Source organism: Schistocerca americana, chromosome 1 (assembly GCF_021461395.2).
Source record: "Schistocerca americana isolate TAMUIC-IGC-003095 chromosome 1, iqSchAmer2.1, whole genome shotgun sequence".
Classification (NCBI taxonomy): domain Eukaryota; kingdom Metazoa; phylum Arthropoda; class Insecta; order Orthoptera; family Acrididae; genus Schistocerca; species Schistocerca americana.
Genome location: NC_060119.1, coordinates 894350695 through 894374711, shown reverse-complemented (window position 1 = coordinate 894374711; position 24017 = coordinate 894350695). Strand labels below are relative to the sequence as shown.

Genomic DNA, 24017 nt, shown 5'->3' with positions numbered 1-24017 from the left:
ATGAGAAATAAGGGGAAAAACACCTTGAAAGTTTTGAAATGTTGTGCTGGAGGAGAATGGAGAAGATCAGGTGGGCCTATCGGGTGACGAATAGCGAGAAGAGTAGGAAAGAAGAGAGAGATTCTGAATCTAATTCTTCAGAGGAAGGCCAACTGGATTGGACACATATTCAGACATGGAGGGCCCATACACAAAGTCATTGAAGGGAAAATTAAAGGAACGGAAGGATGAGGAAGAAGAAGAATTCAACTTTTGGATGACATGAAAGATGGAAAGAGCTACAGCAGGCTGAAGGAAGCAGCTGAAGACAGGGAACACTGGCATCAGAAAATCTCTGTACGAAGACATAACCTGACACTAGGCAGAATACTACATAATAATAATTATTTACCAGTCTCCTAACAGCAACAAATCCCAGTTTCTGAAAAGGTTTGAATGTATCATGTATTTTTACTTATCCAAAGGTAAGAAGTTCATATTGTGTGGTGATTTTAAGATAAATTTTGGTAACATTTTGTGTACAGTGAGTGATGTTATTAACCTTCTTGCGACTTTCCGTAACCAAAAAAATAGTAAAGAATCCAATTACAATAACACATAATTCAAGCAGCTGTATAGGTGCAATATTCCCGGACCCAGTACCTCTCTCATTCATTAATGTTCTGAACTGGCCCAGTGGAGTCCTGACCATCAGGGTATCTTGTTTTAGCGTAGTTTAGGACAAATAAAAGACAATCATTGCATGCTTTCATCTACAGCCTGACAATATTGTCGTGTTCAAAAATTTATTTCAATATCAGTCCTGGTATATTATTTACAAAGAAGATAATGTGAATAAGAAAACTTCGCTATTCCCCTGTGCACTTGATCATCATTTCATTGTGACCTTTCCAGTAAAACAAATCAAAAAATAACAGTCAGACAGGAAAACTGACAATAGGTGGATCACAAAGGGTATAAAAATGTCATGTAAGTCCAAGAGGTCAGTCTAGAGCAAAGTATAAAAACAGATTATTCAAATTTCCACAGTTATTTCAAATTGTACTAGTAAGTCCTTAATTAAGTAATATCTAAACCAAAACTACTAGCAAATAAAGCCTACACAAATTATTTGAACAACAAATGTAAAGCGATTTGGGTTATTGTCAGAAAAGCTTTACAGATTGATGTCAAACAGAAAGCGCCAGAATATCTTCAGTGTAATAGCCAACAAGTAACAGACATCAAATATATTTGTGATACATCCAATAAACATTTTTCTGGAACTGCTAGCAGTCTTTCAGTTGGTTACTCTCCACCAACAAAATCTTCCGTCCAAAGTGTAAAAGATCTGACAGATCACTTTTTCTAATGTTAGGAGGTTCTCCTAATGGTCAGTAGCATAAAAAACTTCCTCTCGTCTAGCATTGATGGTTTACCTAGCTATGTAATAAAACAACCAATGGAAAATCCAGGATGGAATGTAACAATATTATTGAAAGGAAAGTTGCTGCTCACCATGTAGCAGAGGTGCTGAGTCACAAATAGGCACAACAAAAAGACTGCCACAAAATAGCTTTTGGCCAGTATGGCCTTCACCAAAAATAGACCACACACACACACACACACACACACACACACACACACACACACACACGTGACTGCAGAGTGGCTTCAGTTGCCAGAGACTGCAGTTGTGTTTGTGTAAGTTGCATTTGCGTGAGTGCTCTCTCTCTGTGTGCGTGTGTGCGCGGTTGTGCGTGTGTGTGCGTGTGTGTGCGTGTCAGTCATCTATTTTTGATTAAGGCCATACTGGCCGAAAGCTAATTTGTGACAGACTTTTTGTTGTTCCTATCTGCGATTCAGCATCTCCATTATATAGTGACTAGCAACTTTCCTTTACAAAATGTTGTATGTAGTAAAAGAGGTTGCTGATGAAATAGTACACCCTCTTTGCAACATAATCAACTGTTCCACAGGTACTGGCATTTTCCCTCAACCACTGAATAGCTCCAAGATAGTTCCATTACACTAGAAAGGGGAAAAGCATGAGATCAGCAACAACTGACCTATATCCCTCCTCCCAACTTTGTCTAAAATAACAGAAAAGATGTATGTAATCAAGTAATATCCTTTCTTGAAAATAACTCCCTACTAATAGCACAGCCGGTAGGCTTTCATAAAAATAAATCCATCAGTGAGGCTCTCTTTCCTTTTACTGACCATGTAATACATGCATTTAATGAAAACCACTATGCTTCTGGACTTTACATTGAATGCCTTGTCAGATCAATGAAATCATCATACACTATTCTCCGTGCACTGGATGCGTATGGTATAAGAGGTGTCTGTAATGAATGGTTTCGGTCGTATCTAACAAACAGATGGCAGCTGGTAGAAATAACAACACATGATGGGAGAAAAAGCTGTACAGATACAATACCAGTCATATCAGGAGTCCCTCAGAGCTCAACCTTAGGTCCCCCTCTTCTTCCTACTCTTTACTAATGACATCCCAAAATGCCTACTCTCAACAACACCTGTATTATTCGCTGATAATACAAACTTCCTATCTTGTTACATTTCTCCGTGTCAGGTGGAGCCAATTTAGTTGACAGCTGTGAAATGCTGCTATACTGGCTGTATGAAAACAGTTCTTACTTAATATAGAAAAAACAGCTCATATGATATTCTGGCCATCAAAGATTCAGCCTTTAGAGTTCTCCATCTATGTCTGACCTGACTACCATAAAAACTGTGTACTTTGCACTAGTTAACTTGTCATTTCATATGGCATTCCTTTCTGCAGGACAGTATAAAAGCAAATATTTGTTATTCTGACCCACCTCTATAAGGGGTTAGTCTGTGTTATTGCCCCAGATGATGAGTACATGAATATTTTGTCAAGATTTGTAATTGGTGGGTCCTAGAGGTATGGCAATATGCGAATGCGAGAAGTAAGTTTAAACAGTTTTATTAACAAAGGCGGATTATAAAACATGCACGCTATGCGTGCCCATCATCACTGTGTCTGACATCCTAACACCAGCTAATTACGGTCGTATCGAAAGGCTCCCATGGTGAGCTAAGGAAAGAGACATATTCACACCCGAGGCTGCACTAGAATACTGCCCGCTTCGGACGGCGGCCAGTCACGTACTCCCCGTCGCAGTGCGGCCGGACGCGCATCTACTGACCAAGCAATTTGTCATCATTCCAGACAGGTCGGCTGGGGAGCACATGTTAACGCTCCGTATGGCTGCACGCAATCTGTAGATCCTTACATTATGCAAAAATAATTTGTCAAGATCTTGATTTTAGTACCACCACATACACTTACCAAGACTGGGAATACTCCCTGTCCTGTGTGTGTGTGTGTGTGTGTGTGTGTGTGTGTGTGTGTAAACCAAATAACGGCCGGTGTGCATGGTCATCACAGCCATGGTTATGGTAACTTTCATGTGACAAATCAGAGAGACTGAGCAAATGCCGTGACAGTGTGATGCAAATACGCAGCATACTCTATAATAAATTATAATGCTCCAGCACTGTCTTTATTCTATTGCTGAATTTATGAAGACTAACTTATGTCATGTCTAGTGAAAATTCTTTCCAAAATATATGAACCAGAATGTGAAAGCGGTTAAATAATAAATGTTCTGCCAGTCGTAAAAGGCGACGAAAAGAACAAACCCCTAATAGGGCTAACCCCCCTTTTAGTGTGATTAGTTGGTTCAGGACAGAACTAAAGAAGCCTCGGACAAGCGCCGTCATGGTCGGGGACGACGCTTGAGCGCTATGCCCGCCCACAATGGTAACGACACTGCTAGCCAACTGGAAAATGATTTAAATCCAAATAGAGGTGTTTTGCAGGATATGCTTCCTGCAACCACCCTAGAAGGAAAACAAAGACAGAGGATGAGATGGTCAGATGAAGTAAACCGACACCTCATGTTCTGTTATTACCAAGCAACAAACCTACCTTGGAACCAACACAACTGGATACAGATCACAAGTATACACAACATTTATTACCAGATACCCAGAATTAAAAATTTTAACAGAACAACGACTAGCTGATCAGATCCGTGTAATAATAAAAAATAACAGGATACCCCAGTCAGAATTAGAACACATCAAACAACAAGTACAACAAATACTGGAACAAGATAATGTGCAGTCAGAAGAAGAAGAAAATACAGTAACCGACTCAAACATCCCAGAGCAAACAAACAAAGAACAACACGCATCAATTAAACAATTAGAGGAAATCAAAATCTTAAGACAGCCACCAGAACAAGCACAAATAGAGCACGAAGTAACACACATGTTAGATATAGAAGAAAAATAATCAGCTGACATATATAGAATACAAAGACACAAATACAGACATTAGATCATTCTTGCATAGACCACCAAATAACCCACAAGTCGAAACAACAATAACAACTATCAGCACAATCATACACTACAAAATAAATGAAAATACAACTATGGAAGAGTTACAACTACTGGTTTATATAGGAGCACTCACTACACTAAATATACACACTAGGCAGAGATCAGAACCAACCAACACACAGAAGAAACCCACAAAACCAGCATGGCAACACAGGCTACAGATCAGAATAGAAAAACTGAGAAAAGACATCGGACAGCTAACACAATTTATAAGAAATGAAATATCAGACAAAAACGAAAAAGGTTAGGTAAAATCTCACAACAAAAAGCGATAGAGCAATTAGATGAAAAGAAGCAGAAATTACAAGCATTGGCCAAACGACTTAGAAGATACAAAAAAAGTGAAAATAGAAGGAAACAAAACCAAACATTCAACACAAACCAAAAGAAATTTTACCAGACAATAGATAACACACACATTAAAATAGACAATCCACCAAACATAACAGACATGGAACACTTTTGGAGCAACATATGGTCAAACCCAGTACAACATAATAGACATGCACGGCGGATACAAGCAGAAACACACACATACAAGATGATACCACAAATGCCTGTAGTGATAATCTTGCAACATGAAGTCACCCGAGCAATTAATTCTACGCACAATTGGAAAAAACCCCTGGAAATGATAAAATAGCAAATTTCTGGCTAAAGATGTTCACTTCAACACATTCACATCTAACTAAATTATTTAACAATTACATTGCAGACCCATACACAGTCCCTGATACACTTACACAAGGAATAACTTATCTGAAACCTAAAGATCAAGCAGACACAGCAAACCCAGCAAAATATCGCCCCATAACATGCCTACCAACAATATACAAAATATTAACTTCAGTCATTACACAGGAATTAATGATACATACAACACAGAACAAAATTATAAATGAAGAACAAAAAGGCTGCTGCAAAGGAGCATGAGGATGTAAAGAGCAACTGATAATAGATACAGAGGTGACATATCAAGCTAAAACTAAACAAAGGTCGCTACACTACGCATACCTTGATTACCAAAAAGCTTTTGATAGTGTACCCCACTCATGGTTACTACAGATATTGGAAATATACAAAGTAGATCCTAAATTAATACAGTTCCTAAACATAGTAATGAAAAAATGGAAAACCACACTTAATATCCAAACAAATTCAAATAATATCACATCACAGCCAATACAGATTAAGCGTGGGATATACCAAGGAGACTCATTAAGTCCTTTCTGGTTCGGCCTTGCTCTGAACCCACTATCCAACATGCTAAATAATACAAATTATGGATATAATATTACTGGAACATACTCACACAAAATCACACATTTGCTATACATGGATGATCAAAAACTACTGGCAGCAACCAATCAACAACTCAACCAATTACTAAAGATAACAGAAGTATTCAGCAATGATATAAATATTGCTTTTGGAACAGACAAATGTAAGAAAAATAGCATAGTCAAGGGAAAACACACTAAACAAGAATATTATATATTGGATAACCACAGTGACTCCGTAGAAGCGATGGAAAAAACAGATGCCTATAAATATCTAGGATACAGACAAAAAATAGGAATAGATAATACAAATATTAGAGAAGAACTAAAAGAAAAATATAGACAAAGACTAACAAAAATACTGAAAACAGAATTGACAGCAAGAAACAAAGCTAGAAATACTTATGCTATACCGATATTGACATACTCATTTGGAGTAGTGAAATGGAGTAACACAGACCTAGAAGCACTCAGTACACTTACATGATCACAATGCCACAAATATAGAATACATCACATGCATTCAGCAAAAGGAAGGAGGAAGGGGATTCATCGACATAAAAAACCTACATTATGGACAGGTAGACAATTTAAGAAAATTCTTTCTAGAACGAGCAGAAACTAGCAAAATATAAAAAGCAATCACTCATATAAATACATCGGCTACACCACTGCAATTTCATAACCACCTCTACAACCCTTTAGATAACATAACATCAACAGATATGAAGAAAGTAAATTGGAAAAAGAAAACACTACATGGCAAGCACCCGTATCATCTAACACAGCCACACATCGATCAAGACGCATCCAACACATGGCTAAGAAAAGGCAATGTATACAGTGAGATGGAAGGATTCATGATTGCGATACAGGATCAAACAATAAACACCAGATATTACAGCAAGCATATTATTAAAGATCCCAATACCACAACAGATAAATACAGACTTTGCAAACAACAAATAGAAACAGTAGATCACATCACAAGCGGATGTACAATACTAGCAAATACAGAATACTTCAGAAGACATGACAATGTAGCAAAAATAATACATCAACAACTTGCCATAAAACATAAACTAATAAAACAAGACGTTCCCACATACAAGTATGCACCACAAAATGTACTGGAGAATGATGAATACAAATTCTACTGGAACAGAACCATTATAACAGATAAAACAACACCACATAATAAACCTGACATCATACTCACCAATAAAAAGAAGAAATTAACACAACTAATCGAAATATCCATACCCAATACAACAAATATACAGAAGAAAACATGAGAAAAAATTGAAAAATATATCCAACTGGCTGAGGAAGTCAAGGACATGTGGCATCAGGATAAAGTTGACATTATACCGATTATACTATCAACTACAGGAGTCATACCACACAATATCCACCACTACATCAACGCAATACAGCTACATCCAAACGTATATATACAACTACAGAAATCCGTAATTATTGATACAGGTTCAATAACCCGAAAGTTCCTAAATGCAATGTAACATATATCGTACAGTTAAAAGGAAGTCACGCTTGATCAAGGTCCGTGTCACTTTTATTTTTGACCAGACATAATGTCTGAGAAGAGAAAGAATAATAATAATAATTCTCAGGTTGACTTTGTATTTTAAAATAGAAATCGCTGCTAGAAAGTATTGTAATGTAAATGTATGTGTATTCTATCCTTTAAGAATTTGTATATTTAGAAATGTATTTAATAAAAAGGTTTATGCTCCTGCACCTTTGTATTGCTATAATTTGTATCCCACATCATGAACAAGATTTTGTGTATAAATAAACAAACATTTGTGTTAGTGACAGAGAACACACAGACATAAGACAGAATGAATTAAGTTAAAATAAAATTTGTGTTCTGTTATTCAGTGACGAGTAATTTCTGTATTTAATAATGCTACATGCTCTCAGAAGATAATTTATTAGTGAAAACTGTAATATTATATGGAAACAGTGGCCGACCTTCAGGAAATAAAATTCCACTAATGGTGGCAGACACATTAAGAGGGGAAAAAATTGTTACAAACAGGTGGATTTTTCACACGGTGGGGTGTGAATTACCTGCTACTCCTTCCCAAATCTGTCTTTCCTTTCCATTGAAAGAACTATTAGTTCCAAAAACTAACTATAGTTTTTCTCTAATTGCAATGTGTCTTACTACCAGTATTGGAATTTTGCTATGTGAAGGTAAGTACTGCACAACTGTTGTGCTGCCTTATAATTTTACAGTGTACGTCATGTAATGCTTTTTCAGAAATTCATACTAGAAAAATTTAGAGTGTATGTTATATTGATTACTATCATTTAATATTTATTTCATTTTCATCCACAGACAAAGCGGTTAGTGACACGAGCACTTTGTAATACCTTACTGCTGTCTTGCCCAGGGGTACCTAATAATGAGCAATGCTGGGATGAACGACACAGGTTGCTGACAGATCTTATGGATTCACTCACTGCCTGCTTTCAACATGTGACACCAACTTCACCTCATGCTCAAGATGTAATTACAAACACACTGCTGCTGCTTGGTGACCTGGTTGAATCTGTTTGTTCGGAAATAACAAATACGAAGAAACTTCTGTTTTCTGTCATTCAGGTGCATGTGTAATGTTTTTTACTGAAGTATTTTCAACTACTTTTTAAAATATTTCTGTAATATCAAAGGTACTTGTTTGTAAAAATACAATTACGGAAAAGTGGTGCATGTTGAGGCACAAAAATTAAAAGGGCTGTACATTTGTAAGTAGCCCCTGTACAGTTTTGCTTTCACTATTTTTTGGAGTATCATTATTGTAAATACAATTATTTATGGAATTATATGTAAAGTTTGCCTGGTTTTGGAAAATTCTTTCAAAATACGAAAGATGTACAATGTCTCGTGCTGCCCCACTGGTGGGGTAAGTTGAGACACTGAATGGGGAAGGTTGAGACACTATGGGGAAGAATGACACACTTAACAATTAGATTAGAAACATTGATTTTGTTCCTTTTTTAATATTTGGGGATAGTATTTTAAATTAAGTCATAAGATAAAATATCTCTGAAGAAAATAACACTTTATTGGTTGAAAAAGGCAGAAAACAGTTACATTAGTGAAACTTTTTACTGTGAGATAAAACATGAAATATAATGGTAATAGAATTAGAAAAAAAAGGTTATGAACTACCTCTGTAAAAAAAAAGTATTTTACCGAATGTTATACTGGAAAAACAAAACAGGTAAAGAAAGCAGCGATTGCTGGCATTTTGTTCTTCCGTGTTCTTGAGGTTGAGGTAACACCATAACTGTATCACAAATCTTGGCATTCAAAATATCTTCAACTACAGGGTAGAAGAAATTATTTTCAGTCTTCTGCGACTTTCTCAGAAAACAAACTTCAAAGTCCCCATCATCACTTTTTTTTTCCTCTTCAAAACCTTCCCTATATAACGGACTACACTTTTTATTTGTGATAAACTTAATGAGAACGTAATGTCTGATGTCGGGGTTTTGTGGAACTGTAACTTCATCTTCACTTAAGTGAGCAATATCATCTTCCAAGTCCGATGTTCCATCAGTGTGGTGCATTTCGTCTTCATTTTCATACCTAGTTTTCTGTTTCTTGAAGAGACTCATCTTCACACTTGTAACCTATAGGCCTACTTTTGTTGACTTTAAGAATTTTACTTTCTGTTTTTCTTCCAGGATTACCTTTTCTGGCATATCAGTGATGATTTTGCTTCTCCCCCTTTTCTCTAGGTTTCCTAGTCCTGTTGTTTCTTTCTGCTTTTGGATAGCCACGGAACTGTTCAGGACTGATGTAACTTGAAGATGGAGAATGGTTTGAACTTTGTGGACTTTCCGGTTGTTGTGAAAAATCAGCCTTCCTTCTAGGAACACCACTTTGTTGTGGTGGATCGCACTCAAGTGCTGTCTGTACACTGTTCTGTCCTTCAGTCGTAGGATCCTGGTTTGTTTCTCTCTGTTATTCTGGGGGATGGAGATTGTCAGTAACCATAATTGGCAGAAACATATCATCTGTGAAAACATGCCTGTCAACAGGAAAAATGCCAGTTTTCTTGAATGAATTGATTTTATTTTCTGGAGTCATTGCACGTACATGTGCTATACCTACACAAGCTGCAACGTTATAGATGGTGAAGGACTGTCCTGGATGTTCACTCATCCATTTGTCTACAGCAGCATTATAATAAGCCTGAAATGGCTTCATAATTCCAACTCCCAGAGGTTGCATTCTATGGGTTGAATGTGGAGGAACAGTTAAGATGTGCACTCCGATAGCTTTTGCCATATTAATGGCTTCAATGGACATGTGACTTTCATGGTTATCAAAATTAGCAGTGTTTGCCGAGTCATAGAACTCCCAGAATATGTAATAAAATGCTGCATGACCCGTACAAAGTTAACTGAAGTCATCCAACCTGAGGAATGAGCCAGTCCAAGCATTCCTGTAGGTGCACCATAAAGCATGAACTCTTTAAAATGAACTCGTGGGAAAACCATTAAGGGTGGCATGGTGTTGCCCGCAGCATTGATCACAAGCAGTGTTCTTACTAAAGTCCCCTTTTCTCCGCTGATAACTTTGAACGCTTGTTTGATTCCTTTCTGTGCTATTACCTTTGAAGGCTGCTGTGGGACTCCGGGAGGTGTTGGGAGACTGGGAAGATATGGCACAGGAGATTTGTTTTTGTACAAGGTTGGGAGGATAATTATAGCCTGTGAAGGCTTCAGTGTGACCCTTGGTATATTTCGAGAGGGACTGCTTGTCACTGTAGATGCGACAACCATGGGTAGCTAGGCTGTATGGAAGGCACTTCTTGCTGTGGTACAGGTGGCAGCTGCCAAAGTGGGAGTATTGCTGGTGATTAGTAGGTTTGATATGGATGAAGGTACTGATGTAGCCATCTTTGAGGTGGAGGTCTATATCTAGGAAGGTGGCTTGTTGGGTTGAGTAGGACCAGGTGAAGCAAATGGGGGAGAAGTTGTTAAGGTCCTGGAGGAACGTGGATACGATGTCCTCACCCTCGATATAGATCACAAAGATGTCATCAGTGAACATGAACCAGGTGAGGGGTTTAGGATCCTGGGTGTTTAGGAAGGATTCCCCTAAACAGCCCATGAATAAGTTGGCATAGGATGGTGCCATGTGGGTGCCCATAGCTGTGCCCCCGATTTGTTTGTAGGTAATTCCTTCAAAGTAGTAATAGTAGTACGTTGAAATGCTACACAGGGAAGGATTTACCCTTGAAGTGGCCTGTAAGAAAAATTTTATTAGCTGTTTGTTATATTCATGTGCACAATGATGATTTTAATGTTTCATTTGACTAAATGCTAGTAAATATCTTTTTTAATGTATGAAAGGAAATAAGTACCTGAAATAGTGGATAAGGATTATGACTAGGATCTGGTTCAAATTAATGTGATTCAACATTAAAACTCATGGGAGAAGATAAATAAATGTTGCATTTAAGGAAGAAATGAGTGTTTCATTTTAAACTATAAGAAGATGGAACAATTACTTGGCAGACAGTAGCAGCAATTAAACAAACACTGTTCTTCCAAACCACATTTATCATCATCAGATAAGAGATTTTTTTCTAATGGAGTTTTTCAGGGATTAACAGCATTGCCATTGCAGGCCCTGGTCTAGAACACTTATGAATGGCCTACCTTGGGCTCTCTCTTGCTAGGTGATGGAACCTATGCTTCTAATGTGTAGTATTTGTGTCAATTTTCGTTTGCATATTAGGTGTGGTACCACCTACTAAATAAAAAATTTACCTATCTTTATGTTAGTGCTGTATTTACTAAAATTAAGATATTATCCATACTTTTAAGTGCATATTCACATTTTGTTTTGACACAGTTATCTAAAATCTGTCTCCTTTTAATTACAGGCAAATGTACACAAAGCATTATCACTCTTCCCAGCATATGTGCGGACGCCTAATGTTTGTGAAGCAATACTTGAATTCTTCATGAAAGCATTTGCAGGCTTACAGCAACAATTAGGAGCATCACTTACAGAAACAACTGTCCAAACATTCCTGGATGTTTTCACAAGGTGAGATGTGTTTGAACTTAACTGTAATTTATGTGGTAATAGAAAACTTATTTAAAATTTTATAGTAATTACTGTTCCATCAATTATTTACTGCATATTGCATAGACAACATTCTCGATAAATATTGTGATGTAGAATATGTTTTTACAATAGTCCGGTTAACTCACTTTTAGTTAAATTATATATAGCTACATACAGGCAACTCAGTAGATATTTATTTGAATGTTATTCTATTCAAGAACTGCTCTATGCTGTAGAAAGAGCTGGCAATAAAAGCAAACTTTTGTAAACATTTCAACATACGGGAGGAGGACAAAAACAGAAACACAACTCATTATCATGCCTAATACAGTGTAGGAAAACCATTGGTGTTCAAAATGGCTTCCAGTTATCTTGAAATGGATAAACACAGGTCCTGTATGATTTTCAAGGGAATTGTATTCTATTCTTCCTGCCTGCAAAATAACGACAAGTTCAGGTAACTGTGATAAAGATGGATAGTGATCACACACCCTCCTCTCCAAAGTAGACCACAAAGGCTGAGCTGTGGTGACTATGGTGGCCAGGGAAGATGTAGTAATTCATCCTCGTGCTTACAAAACAAGTCCTGGACCAAAGCAAGGTGTGTGAACAGGCGCCCTGTCATCTTGGAACAAAACGTCATCGTTGACAGTAATGAAGCCTTACAGAGTAACTGTGGGCCCCTGGAATACCACAGTATGGCTGCCCAAATCACCAGTGACCCACACCATGTCTCATTATTGGAATGTAAATGGACACAAGTTGGAAAGTGTGTGCAACAAGATTCACTCAGTCAAATGACTTAATTTCATTGCCCCATAGTCCACCACACTTTCCTGTAAAGAATGTTTGTATCGGTGAGATAGAGTTTTGGAATTTTAGCTCACCATGCAATTCCCAGTTTATGTAGCCCCCTTCACTTTATTTTGGAGCTGACTTTGCTTGCAAGTGTTACATTCAGTTCTGCAGTGACTGTTGCAGCTGTCTTCCTCTTCATTTTTTCATCAGAATACTCTTCAGTAACCATCTGTCACAATCACTCAACACACATACTTTTCATCCTTGTGACTGAGCAGGTGCTTTTTTTTCTGCTCTATGGCCCCCTGTTAAGCTTCCACCATACCTATTTCGATTGTTCAGTATGTACATCAGCATGTCATGTTTGCACTTTTTGTTTCATACACATGGTTATCAATAGTGTTCCTTGACCGACCTTGTGTACTGGACACTAGATTTTCTAGCAAAATCTAATGAATGTAAGATGATAATATATCTACGTTTTATAAAATTTTTGGTACTGTTCCTCACTTAGCTCTGGCATAATGCATTCACAACTACACAGAACACTGTTCTGCCCATGACTGACACATTTGTTGAGGACATTACACAGGTGTGTTCATAATCAAATACAGCGATGGAACCTTCAGGATTGGCTGGGATCTGCCGTTACATTCAAGAATGCGTCTCTTGTGGGTGTGTCCATATTTTTATCTAACTCCTGTATTTTTGTTTGCTGACAATTTTTTTTACCAATGCTATGTAATTCTGTCTTTTTCAGCCACAGCTGACTTCAGTAGAGGATTATGAATAACATTTACCCCTTCTTATATTTAGAAGTGAATGACACTGTTACCCTGAAGATGGAATTGATTGTTGATAACAAATTTCACAAGTGTTAATGTACTTTAAGCTTGTTATAAGTACATAACATCTTCACAGCAGGTGTAGTTTACAAGTACAGTATAACCCCACTTTTATGTCCTCAGAATTAATGTTTTCCTGCCGATTACAACATTTTTTATTGGTCCCGTCAAATTTCCTATGGCCACGCTGTTAATTTGTACCTGATTTTGTGCCAGCATGTTTATAATTTTCCTGCAATTTACACATTACTAAAAGATATTTGTGGAGAAAAAATGACGATGGCATGATGTTGGCCATCCATTAGTGCTTACAAATATTATGTGGTTAAGTTTCTTGACACCAGGGCACTCTACTCAGTGGATTTGAACCAGTAAACATGTAAAAGTTGGAACAATTCGTGCCTTATCTACCGCAGCTGCCAAGCTCTACTTGGCATTGTGGCTGATGGAAGTAACTAGGTTTGTTCGAATGAAGATATCATGATGAATCACAACCATTTCCAACTGTGTCTGCTGCGCAAACGCTGTTCCGTGATTGTTGTGATCATCGTGACATATTTGTCAAATCATATTGGGCATGTTTCGGCATATGGCCACTTGGAGCTCTAGTTGACATTGTCATTCACTTTACGTTGCTCAAATGTTATTAGTTTAAACACAACACTGGTTACGAATTTTATTCTTGCTGAGCAAAACGTATTTTGAGAATTTATTCTCTTTGTCGAGTGCATTATTTATGTATGTATTTTTTGTGATGTTACACAAACTAACAGTGTGAGTGGTAGTTTGTGTGTGTGTGTGTGTGTGTGTGTGTGTGTGTGTGTGTGTGTGTGTGTGGTTCTCTTCGTAACTGGTGAGGCAAACTTCCTGGTAACCTCAAAAAGATGACTACAGTGCAAGAGACGCAGAATAACACATTCAAACACCATACAAAATACTTATTTACATATTTGCGCTTGACAACAAGAAAAAATTCTTGAAATGTGTCATGCTAAAGATGCAAAAATACGTAACTAGTGCAGTATATGTTATTTAAATAATGAATGACAGCTGTAGGCTTTCAAAAACATTGATTACGGCATAAGAAATTGAACCAAATATTCCTGCTTCCCAGACAGTTATCAGTTTGTTACATCAGCAGTTTTTATTACATAATATATCTTCATTAGATAATAAAGAAGTCTCTGACAAGTCTTACGATGCCTGTTATGTACATATATCACACATAAAGTGCAAGGGGGTATCCTATTGGGCAAATGGCATATAAAATTGAGTAGTGTGATGTCTAGCTTTACAAAAAAAGGTTTAAATGCTTTAAAGTAATTAGGGTAATTAAGAAAATAATAATAATTTGAGAGAAAAGTTTTGTCTCGATTTCAATGTCCAAATGAAAAGTACGAAATGGCCAAATGGGGTATGAAATTAATCAGTGTGAGATCTGGTTTTACTTTTAAAAAAAGGCTTGAAAGTAATCAGGATAATTAAGAAAAATATATGATTTGATGGAAAAATGAAATGTTTAGCACCTATGATAATGAAGTGCCAAAAAGTTCATCTCTTTAAGGGCCAACCTTTTCGCACATAAAAAGTTACATTGATGTGATAATTAATTGTCAGAAATGTCCTTCAAAGCAAATACTAAAATCAGGAAATTTCAAGAATTGAAGACACTAGAAAAGAAATTTTGTAAATGTCTGATGGTAATGCCTCCTCAGCATTGCCACAGATCTATAGATACCTGTTTCCCCTGCAGCCGTTAGTGCTTTGTAGTTTATAGTAGGCAACGACACTGCTAGCTGTCGGTGATCTTCCTACACAGACTCTTTCTATAACATCTCGAGCAATACCTGAGGTGTGCAAGTATGGCCAACCACCAAAGGCACCTTGTAAACATTGAAGGTCTTCCATCAACATTGGAGACAGAAAAAAATGTGGGAGGATGGAGAATGGAAAAGATCATTCAAGAGCATGGAATTACCTAAAGAGCCGTGAGAAAATTCTTTGCACGCTTTGACACTTGCCCAGCCAAGTCCCACACAGTTTTTGATCGTCAAATATTTCCACGTCTTTTTGTATGGCCTATGTATAACAAAAGGATTCTTAAGCTGCTAGTAGATAACAATATATCTATTGACAATGATGGAAGATTGTTTGCAAGATACTGTCAATCATCAGTTAAGGTGCGTGAGCTAGGCTGATCACAAAATACTCCTGGTTAATGTGGAAAGTCTTCCAGCAATGTTGAAGGCAGAGAAGGTTGTGTGAAGGTTCCAGGTTCATGTCCTGGTACAGCACACAGTTTTAATCTGCCAGGGAGTTTCAAACCAACACACACCTCCCAGCAGAGCGAAAATTGATTGTGGAAACAGTACCTCAGGCTGTGGATAAGACGTGTCTTCATAATATCTTTTCTTCCAGGAGTGATAGGCCCACAAGGCAAGGAGCAGAACTTCTGCGAAGTTTGGAAGGTACAAGAGGGGGCACTGGTGGAATTAAAGCTGGGAGGTTGGGTTGTGAGTCTTGCTTGGATTGTTCAGCTGTTAGAGCTCTTGTCCACAAAAGGCAAAGGTTCCAGTTTTGCATCCCGGTCTAGGACACAGTTCAGACAAATATCCTCTAGCACTCTATAAAATTCTAAGCATTGAACTGTAATCTCATTAACTTATAGTAACAATATAGTGATAAGGAAGGTTCCGCTTGGGTTGGGGATGGAAATTGACTAAAAGCATTTCAGGAAGTGTTTGATGTCTTTCATATAGGACGGGAAGCCCTATGCGATGCTGGTGTACCAGGTTTGATACACTTGCAATTGGGGCTACGGTTATTTTTCTGTATTTTGGCAAGTATGTGGAAGGCAGGGATATGTGGGTCAGAAAGAGTACAGAATTCTGTACAGGCACTTGTCAGTCTTTGAGTGCCTTACCTGCAGCTCAGGCAGAGTGGAAAGAATGGGACATCAGGAATGGTTTGTAGATCAAAGCATTAGAAAGCTAATGTGGCCCCTTTTCCTCATACTCTCCACAGTGAAGTACCAAGGTAGTGGATACTTTGTACACACGGAGGAGTGGTCTGCCTTCAGGGCACGTATAGCTCTGGACTCAGCTTGAGTAAAGTTTTTAATTTCAGTGATATTTTTCAGGAAGGGGTATGTTAGGTTACAGTTTTTTATGTTACTATGCTTCCCGTTATTCATGTGCTAAAAGAAGCTAACAAAATATATTTTGCACATCAAATCATCAAGATGCTAAAAAAAATACTCAGAACTTTCATTCAGAGTCTAGAATCAAGAAATAAAATTTGTAAGTATTGGAAAAGAACAGGCGACATACGCATCTAAAATCTCCTATTCCAGTAGAATTAATGCAGTCCAGCAAATATCACATTGTAAAATATATGAACATGGTAAGAAATGATTTCTGCGACTCTGTTTTTATTCACATCAACTGGGCTCACACACACACACACACACACACACTCTCTCTCTCTCTCTCTCTCTCTCTCTCTCTCTCTCTCTCTCTCCCCCCCCCCCCCCCCCCCCCCCCCCCCCCATGATGATATACTGCCAACAGTAACAAAGGTGGTAATTATTCCATTTAAGTCAAATACATTGGCACAATATATTGGTAATAAGACTGTAATTGTCATTTTGTCTTATTATAACAGACATTCTTAATCAAAGTTTCAAATTTAATTTTTTGTTCATTTAGTTGTCATTTTAATAATGTAACAGTAAAATGTAATATTGCAATGTATCTTCTGTTTTCCAGAGAACAGTTATCCACATCTATGGGACAGGAAGGTGGCGCTGGAGCTAGAGTTGTTGAAAAATTTCTTCAGCTGCTGCAGCTTGTTATAGCTGAGCCAGCTGCTTCATTTAAGCGCTTTGTGCCCAGCACTATCACACTTTGCCTGGAACATGTGTATCCTCTTGTAAGTTGATAGTGATGTCACAATGAGTATACATAAAATAGTTGTTATTATGGTTTCTCATATTTTTTTAAGTAAGTGAATTATTATTGTAGCGTAAAATTATGTATGCCATTGATATTTAAACCTTGATCCTGCCTTTAGCAGACAATGCTCTATTTTGAAATACCTTGTTACTCTTAACTGCTAACCGCCAGTGAGTCCATGAAGGGCAATGGATGGGGTTTGACCCATACTGTAGCATGGAACTTTAATGTGCAGGAAGCTTAATTATTATTTGTTTTTTGTATAAACAAATAAATGTTCAAAACTTTAAGTTGTAAAATCTGAAGATACTGATCTCAGCTATACATCAAAGTCAGTGGAAGCAGCAAAAGTACAGAGAAGAGCTCCATAGTGCACATGCCACAGTTGTTAATCTCACGGTAAGATACATAGTCTGCACCTCAAACTAAGCTCATGCACCAAAGACTGACATGCTGCCTGTTCACTGAACTTAATTTTCCATATTGACCTATATTTCTATCAACTAACTTTTGCCAACACACTTCCACCCCACATCTGCATTTTTCATTAAAGTATAGTTAGATTGGGACTTGTATTCAACTTTTCAACACTGTTCAGGTAACAGATTTGCGAAACCAGAGAGATTTTCTTGTGTTTTGTTTAGATTCTGATCTTTCTTGCTTTTTGTGTGAATTAGCTCCCTTAATGGACCCTTAATTTCGTCTTTTCAAAACATATGTTCTCGGTTCCATAATAAGATCCAGGAAATTGTGTCTCAGCTAAAATTTCAGTATCGAAAGCAACCTAATCAGTCTGACCATTCTACAGTGGCCAATCTTCATGGCTTCTGGCACCATTGCAAACAGTTAAGTTCACACGATTCCAGCAGGTGATATCTACAGCAGTGCCAACACATTCAGGAGGTGCACCTGCAGTGTACATATCACTCCTAATGCAGCCTGTAATGTCTCTGATGCCATGGCCATACCTGCTGGCATCTGAGACCTTCATTGCACCTGTAACATTGCAAATGACCACTTTGGCCCCACATTTCAAAGGCACTTGAGACTCAACTGCACTGCCCAAAGATTTAACACATAACGACATCATGGTGGACCCAGCAGTCAATGCATAGGTGTTAATCATCCTCTACTAACCACTTCAGAGAACACACAAACTGAAACATTCTTATCTAAGAGGCCTATTTCAGTCTAAGGATATGATATCTGAAGATACTCATGTCAGTGTTACATCCAAAAGTTGACAGCAGAACATATTGGCAGAGGACACTATAGCAGTGCATTTCCCACCAGTCAGACTCATGGTAATGCATACAGACTATGCTTCAACCTATCACAATGCCACTCAGGCCTCTGTGCCAGCATTTCAGTTTGTTTGTGGTACTGACCTGTATTACTATGAAACCATTGCAAACTTGGATCCTCTGATGACAATCTTCTCTATACTTGATCTTTAGCTATATACTTTGTTTGACGGGCATATGTATGTGCTTAACTTTTTATGTGTCTTCAGACTTTCTTCAGGTCATTATATCACGCAGTTTCAGTATTTTGTAATACTGCTTCTACATGTAACTTCACCTCCAAAAGTTCTAATTGTGTAGTGCTGTATACCTGGGTCTTATGTTCAGTGAACATCTTCCTGTAGCAAACAGAAGTGGCAATATTCAGTCAATTACAATCAAGATAAACAAGCCAATTAGGAAAATTTTGCAAAATACACTCCTGGAAATTGAAATAAGAACACCGTGAATTCATTGTCCCAGGAAGGGGAAACTTTATTGACACATTCCTGGGGTCAGATACATCACATGAACACACTGACAGAACCACAGGCACATAGACACAGGCAACAGAGCATGCACAATGTCGGCACTAGTACAGTGTATATCCACCTTTCGCAGCAATGCAGGCTGCTATTCTCCCATGGAGACGATCGTAGAGATGCTGGATGTAGTCCTGTGGAACGGCTTGCCATGCCATTTCCACCTGGCGCCTCAGTTGGACCAGCGTTCGTGCTGGACGTGCATACCGCGTGAGACGACGCTTCATCCAGTCCCAAACATGCTCAATGGGGGACAGATCCGGAGATCTTGCTGGCCAGGGTAGTTGACTTACACCTTCTAGAGCACGTTGGGTGGCACGGGATACATGCGGACGTGCATTGTCCTGTTGGAACAGCAAGTTCCCTTGCCAGTCTAGGAATGGTAGAACGATGGGTTCGATGACGGTTTGGATGTACCGTGCACTATTCAGTGTCCCCTCGACGATCACCAGTGGTGTACGGCCAGTGTAGGAGATCGCTCCCCACACCATGATGCCGGGTGTTGGCCCTGTGTGCCTCGGTCGTATGCAGTCCTGATTGTGGCGCTCACCTGCACGGCGCCAAACACGCATACGACCATCATTGGCACCAAGGCAGAAGCGACTCTCATCGCTGAAGACGACACGTCTCCATTCGTCCCTCCATTCACGCCTGTCGCGACACCACTGGAGGCGGGCTGCACGATATTGGGGCGTGAGCGGAAGACGGCCTAACGGTGTGCGGGACCGTAGCCCAGCTTCATGGAGACGGTTGCGAATGGTCCTCGCCGATACCCCAGGAGCAACAGTGTCCCTAATTTGCTGGGAAGTGGCGGTGCGGTCCCCTACGGCACTGCGTAGGATCCTACGGTCTTGGCGTGCATCCGTGCGTCGCTGCGGTCCGGTCCCAGGTCGACGGGCACGTGCACCTTCCGCCGACCACTGGCGACAACATCGATGTACTGTGGAGACCTCACGCCCCACGTGTTGAGCAATTCGGCGGTACGTCCACCCGGCCTCCCGCATGCCCACTATACACCCTCTCTCAAAGTCCGTCAACTGCACATACGGTTCACGTCCACGCTGTCGCGGCATGCTACCAGTGTTAAAGATTGCGATGGAGCTCCGTATGCCACGGCAAACTGGCTGACACTGACGGCGGCGGTGCACAAATGCTGCGCAGCTAGCGCCATTCGACGGCCAACACCGCGGTTCCTGGTGTGTCCGCTGTGCCGTGCTTGTGATCATTGCTTGTACAGCCCTCTCGCAGTGTCCGGAGCAAGTATGGTGGGTCTGACACACCGGTGTCAATGTGTTCTTTTTTCCATTTCCAGGAGTGTATATTCTATGTCATTTGCTTTAGTAGTTATGAAATCCATCTCAAAATCTTATCTACATGTACATCTATATTCTGAAAATCACTGTGGAGTGCTTGACAGAGGATACATTGCACTCTATCAGTTGTTAGGGTTTTCTCTCATTCCATTCACACATGGATTGTGGGAAGAATGGTTGCTTAAATCCCTCTGTATGTGCTGTAAATAGTCTAATCTTGTTTTTGCAGTTTCTATGGGAGTGATATGTAGGGGGTGCTGTATATTCCTAGATTCATCACTTAATGTCGGTCCTAGAAACTTTCTAAATGGGCTTTCTCATGATAGTTTGCTTATACCTTCAAGTGCCTACCAGTTCAATTCTTTCACCATCTTTGTGATACTCTCCCATGAGTCAAACAAACCTGTGACCATTCAGTGCTGCTCTTCTTTGTATCCTCTCATCTCCTGTTAGTCCTATCTGGTAAGAGTTGTGTGAGCAGTATTGTAGGATGGGTTGTGTGAGTGTTTTTTAATACAGTCTCCTTTTTAGAGTGATAGCATTTCCCTAGTATTCTCCCGATCAACCACTGTCTGCCACCTGCTTTACCCATGACTCAAATTATGTGATGGTTCTATTTCATATACCTACAAAATGTTTGCACCCAGGTATCTGTATGAATTGAGCAATTACAAATGTGACCCCCCCCCCCCCCCCAGATTGGAATATCAAGTCTATGAAAAGCTAAATTGCTACCTACCGCAAAGTGACACATTAAGTTGCCGACAGGCACAATTTAAAGATACTTACACATAAGCTTTCAGCTACAGCCTCTGTCAGAGAAACACACACCTTCATTTACACAACCAAGCACACCTCACACACACGTGACCGCCAACTCCAGAAGCTCAGGCCAGAATATTCTTGAAACATTTTTTAGTTGTGCCTGCCACCAACTTAGTCTGTCATGTTTACGTTAAGTAGCAATCTATCTTATCCTACATTGTTCATTGATATTATAGTCATAGGGTACTACTATGTGTTTTCATTTTGTCAAGTTCACAATTTGACATTTTTGAACATGTAAAGCAACTTGTCACTCTTAGCACCACTTTGAAATCTTATCAAGATATGACTGAAAATTTATGCAACTCCTTTCAGGCAGTACTGCATTATAGGTAACTGCATCGTTTGCAAAAAGTCTGTGGTTACTATTAATATTATCCACAAAGTCATTAATATATTGCATGAACAGCAAGGGTCCCAACACACTTTCTTGGGGCACATCCTAAGTTATTTCTACACCTGTCTTTGAATCCCCATCCTCCTTACCAAAAATTCCTCGATCAAGTCACAAATTTCCCGTGATGCATCTACACGACTGCCTTCATCCATGGCCTTCAGTATGTCATGTGAGAAAAGTGCAAGTTGGGTTTCATTTGATTGAAATTTTTCTACTTAATCTTGGTTAACTAGGAGGACATTCTGTTAGAGATACCCAATTACATTTGCACTCATAATATGCTCTGATATTCTGTAACAAATTGATGTCAAGGATATTGAATTGTAGTTTTGTGGAACACTTCGGCTACCCTGCTATGCTGAAATGCATATGATGACAAATGAATTGAAAGTACCTAAAAGATTTATGTCCATATAAATTTGCAAGTTACTCATATATAATTCTTCAAAAAGAATTTGTCACACTGAAAATAAAAAGATCCCATTGGCTTATACAGCCGGCTTGCAGGCTGCTGCAGGTTTCAAGTCTGTTATTACACTAATGGCTGAGAGACAGGCAAAGTGGGTACAGCTTGTTCTCAGTGTTTCTTCTTTTCTGTCAGTAGATGGCATGACAGAACGGCTGAGTAATTGATCTACTAAATGGTGTATAACACTTTAGATTTCTTAAGATATTTTGTGAGTTACAAGCAATCGTTTTCAGGGTTTTTCACCATCTGTGTCATAGCAAGCACTGCAGTACCATAAAAAGTTTCTCTCTGACAAGAAAACTGAAAGTCTGTTGAATAAAAGTGACAGTGATGTTTTCTGAAAGTGATATTTCTTATAGTTTTGATAATTAAGACAGTGAGGTAAATGACACTAGTGATGACAGTGAGGCAAGTGAAACAGAACCGTGGACCTTGCCATTGGTGGGGAGACTTGCGTGCCTCAGCGACACAGATGGCCGTACCGTAGGTGCAGCCACAATGGAGGGGTATCTGTTGAGAGGCCAGACAAACATGTGGTTGCTGAAGAGGGGCAGCAGTCATTCCAGTAGTTGCAGGGGAAAGTCTGGATGATTGACTGATCTGGCCTTGTAACAGTAACCAAAACAGCCTTGCTGTGCTGGTACTGTGAATGACTGAAAGCAAGAGGAAACTCCAGACGTAATTTTTCCCAAGGGCACGCGCCTTTATTGTATGGTTAAATGATGATGACGTCCTCTTGGGTAAAATATCCTGGAGGTAAAATAGTCTCCCATTCTGATCTCCGGGTGGGAACTACTCAGAAGGACGTCGTTATCAGGAGAAAGAAAACTCGTATTTTATGGATTGGAGTGTGGAATGTCAGATACCTTAATCGGGTAGGTAGGTTAGAAAATTTTAAAAAGGAAATGGATAGGTTAAAGTTAGATATAGTGGGAATTAGTGAAGTTCGGTGGCAGGAGGAACAAGACTTTTGGTCAGGTGAATACAGGGTTATAAATACAAAATCAAATAGGGGTACTGCAGGAGTACGTATAATGAATAAAAAAAAATAGGAGCGCAGGTAAACTACTACAAACAGCATAGTGAACGCATTGTTGTGGCAAAGATAGACCTGAAGCCCATGCCTACCACAGTAGTACAAGTTTATATGCCAACTAGCTCCACAGATGATGAAGAGATTGATGAAATGTATGATGAGATAAAATAAATTATTCAGTTAGTGAAGGGAGACAAAAATTTAATAGTCATGGGTGACTGGAATTCAATACTAGGAAAAGGAAGAGAAGGAAAAGTAGTAGGTGAATATTGAATGGGGGTAAGCAATGAAAGAGTAAGCTGCCTGGTAGAATTCTGCACAGAGCATAACTTAATCGTAGCTAACGTTTGATTCTAGGACCATTAAAGAAGGTTGTATACATTGAAGAGGCCTGGAGACACTGGAAGGTTTCAGATAGATTATATAATGGTAAGATAGAGATTTAGGAACCAGGTTTTAAATTGTAAGACATTTCCAGGGTCAGATGTGAACTCTGACCACAATCTATTGGTTATGAACTGTAGATTAAAACTGAAGAAACAGCAAAAAGGTGAGAATTTAAGGAGATGGGACCTAGATAAACTGAAAGAACCAGAGGTGGTAGAGAATTTCAAAGAGAGCATTAGGGAACAATTGACAAGACGGGGGAAAGAAATACAGTAGAAGAAGAATAGGTAGCTTTGTGAGATGAAATAGTGAAGGCAGCAGAGGG

General features: G+C 39.0%; 1 protein-coding gene across 4 annotated transcripts in view; it reads left to right on the top strand.

Moving 5' to 3' along the window:
* Positions 1-24017, top strand: part of LOC124614660 (exportin-6-B) — a 305273-nt gene that overhangs the window by 253288 nt on the left and 27968 nt on the right. For 3 of the 4 annotated variants that reach the window (XM_047142962.1, XM_047142963.1, XM_047142961.1), the window contains 3 exons: positions 8089-8355; positions 11657-11823; positions 17255-17417. In XM_047142962.1, the coding sequence (XP_046998918.1) occupies positions 8089-8355; positions 11657-11823; positions 17255-17417 (597 nt within the window). The remainder of the gene's footprint in view (positions 1-8088; positions 8356-11656; positions 11824-17254; positions 17418-24017) is intronic. The other variant, XM_047142964.1, reaches the window with a different exon arrangement.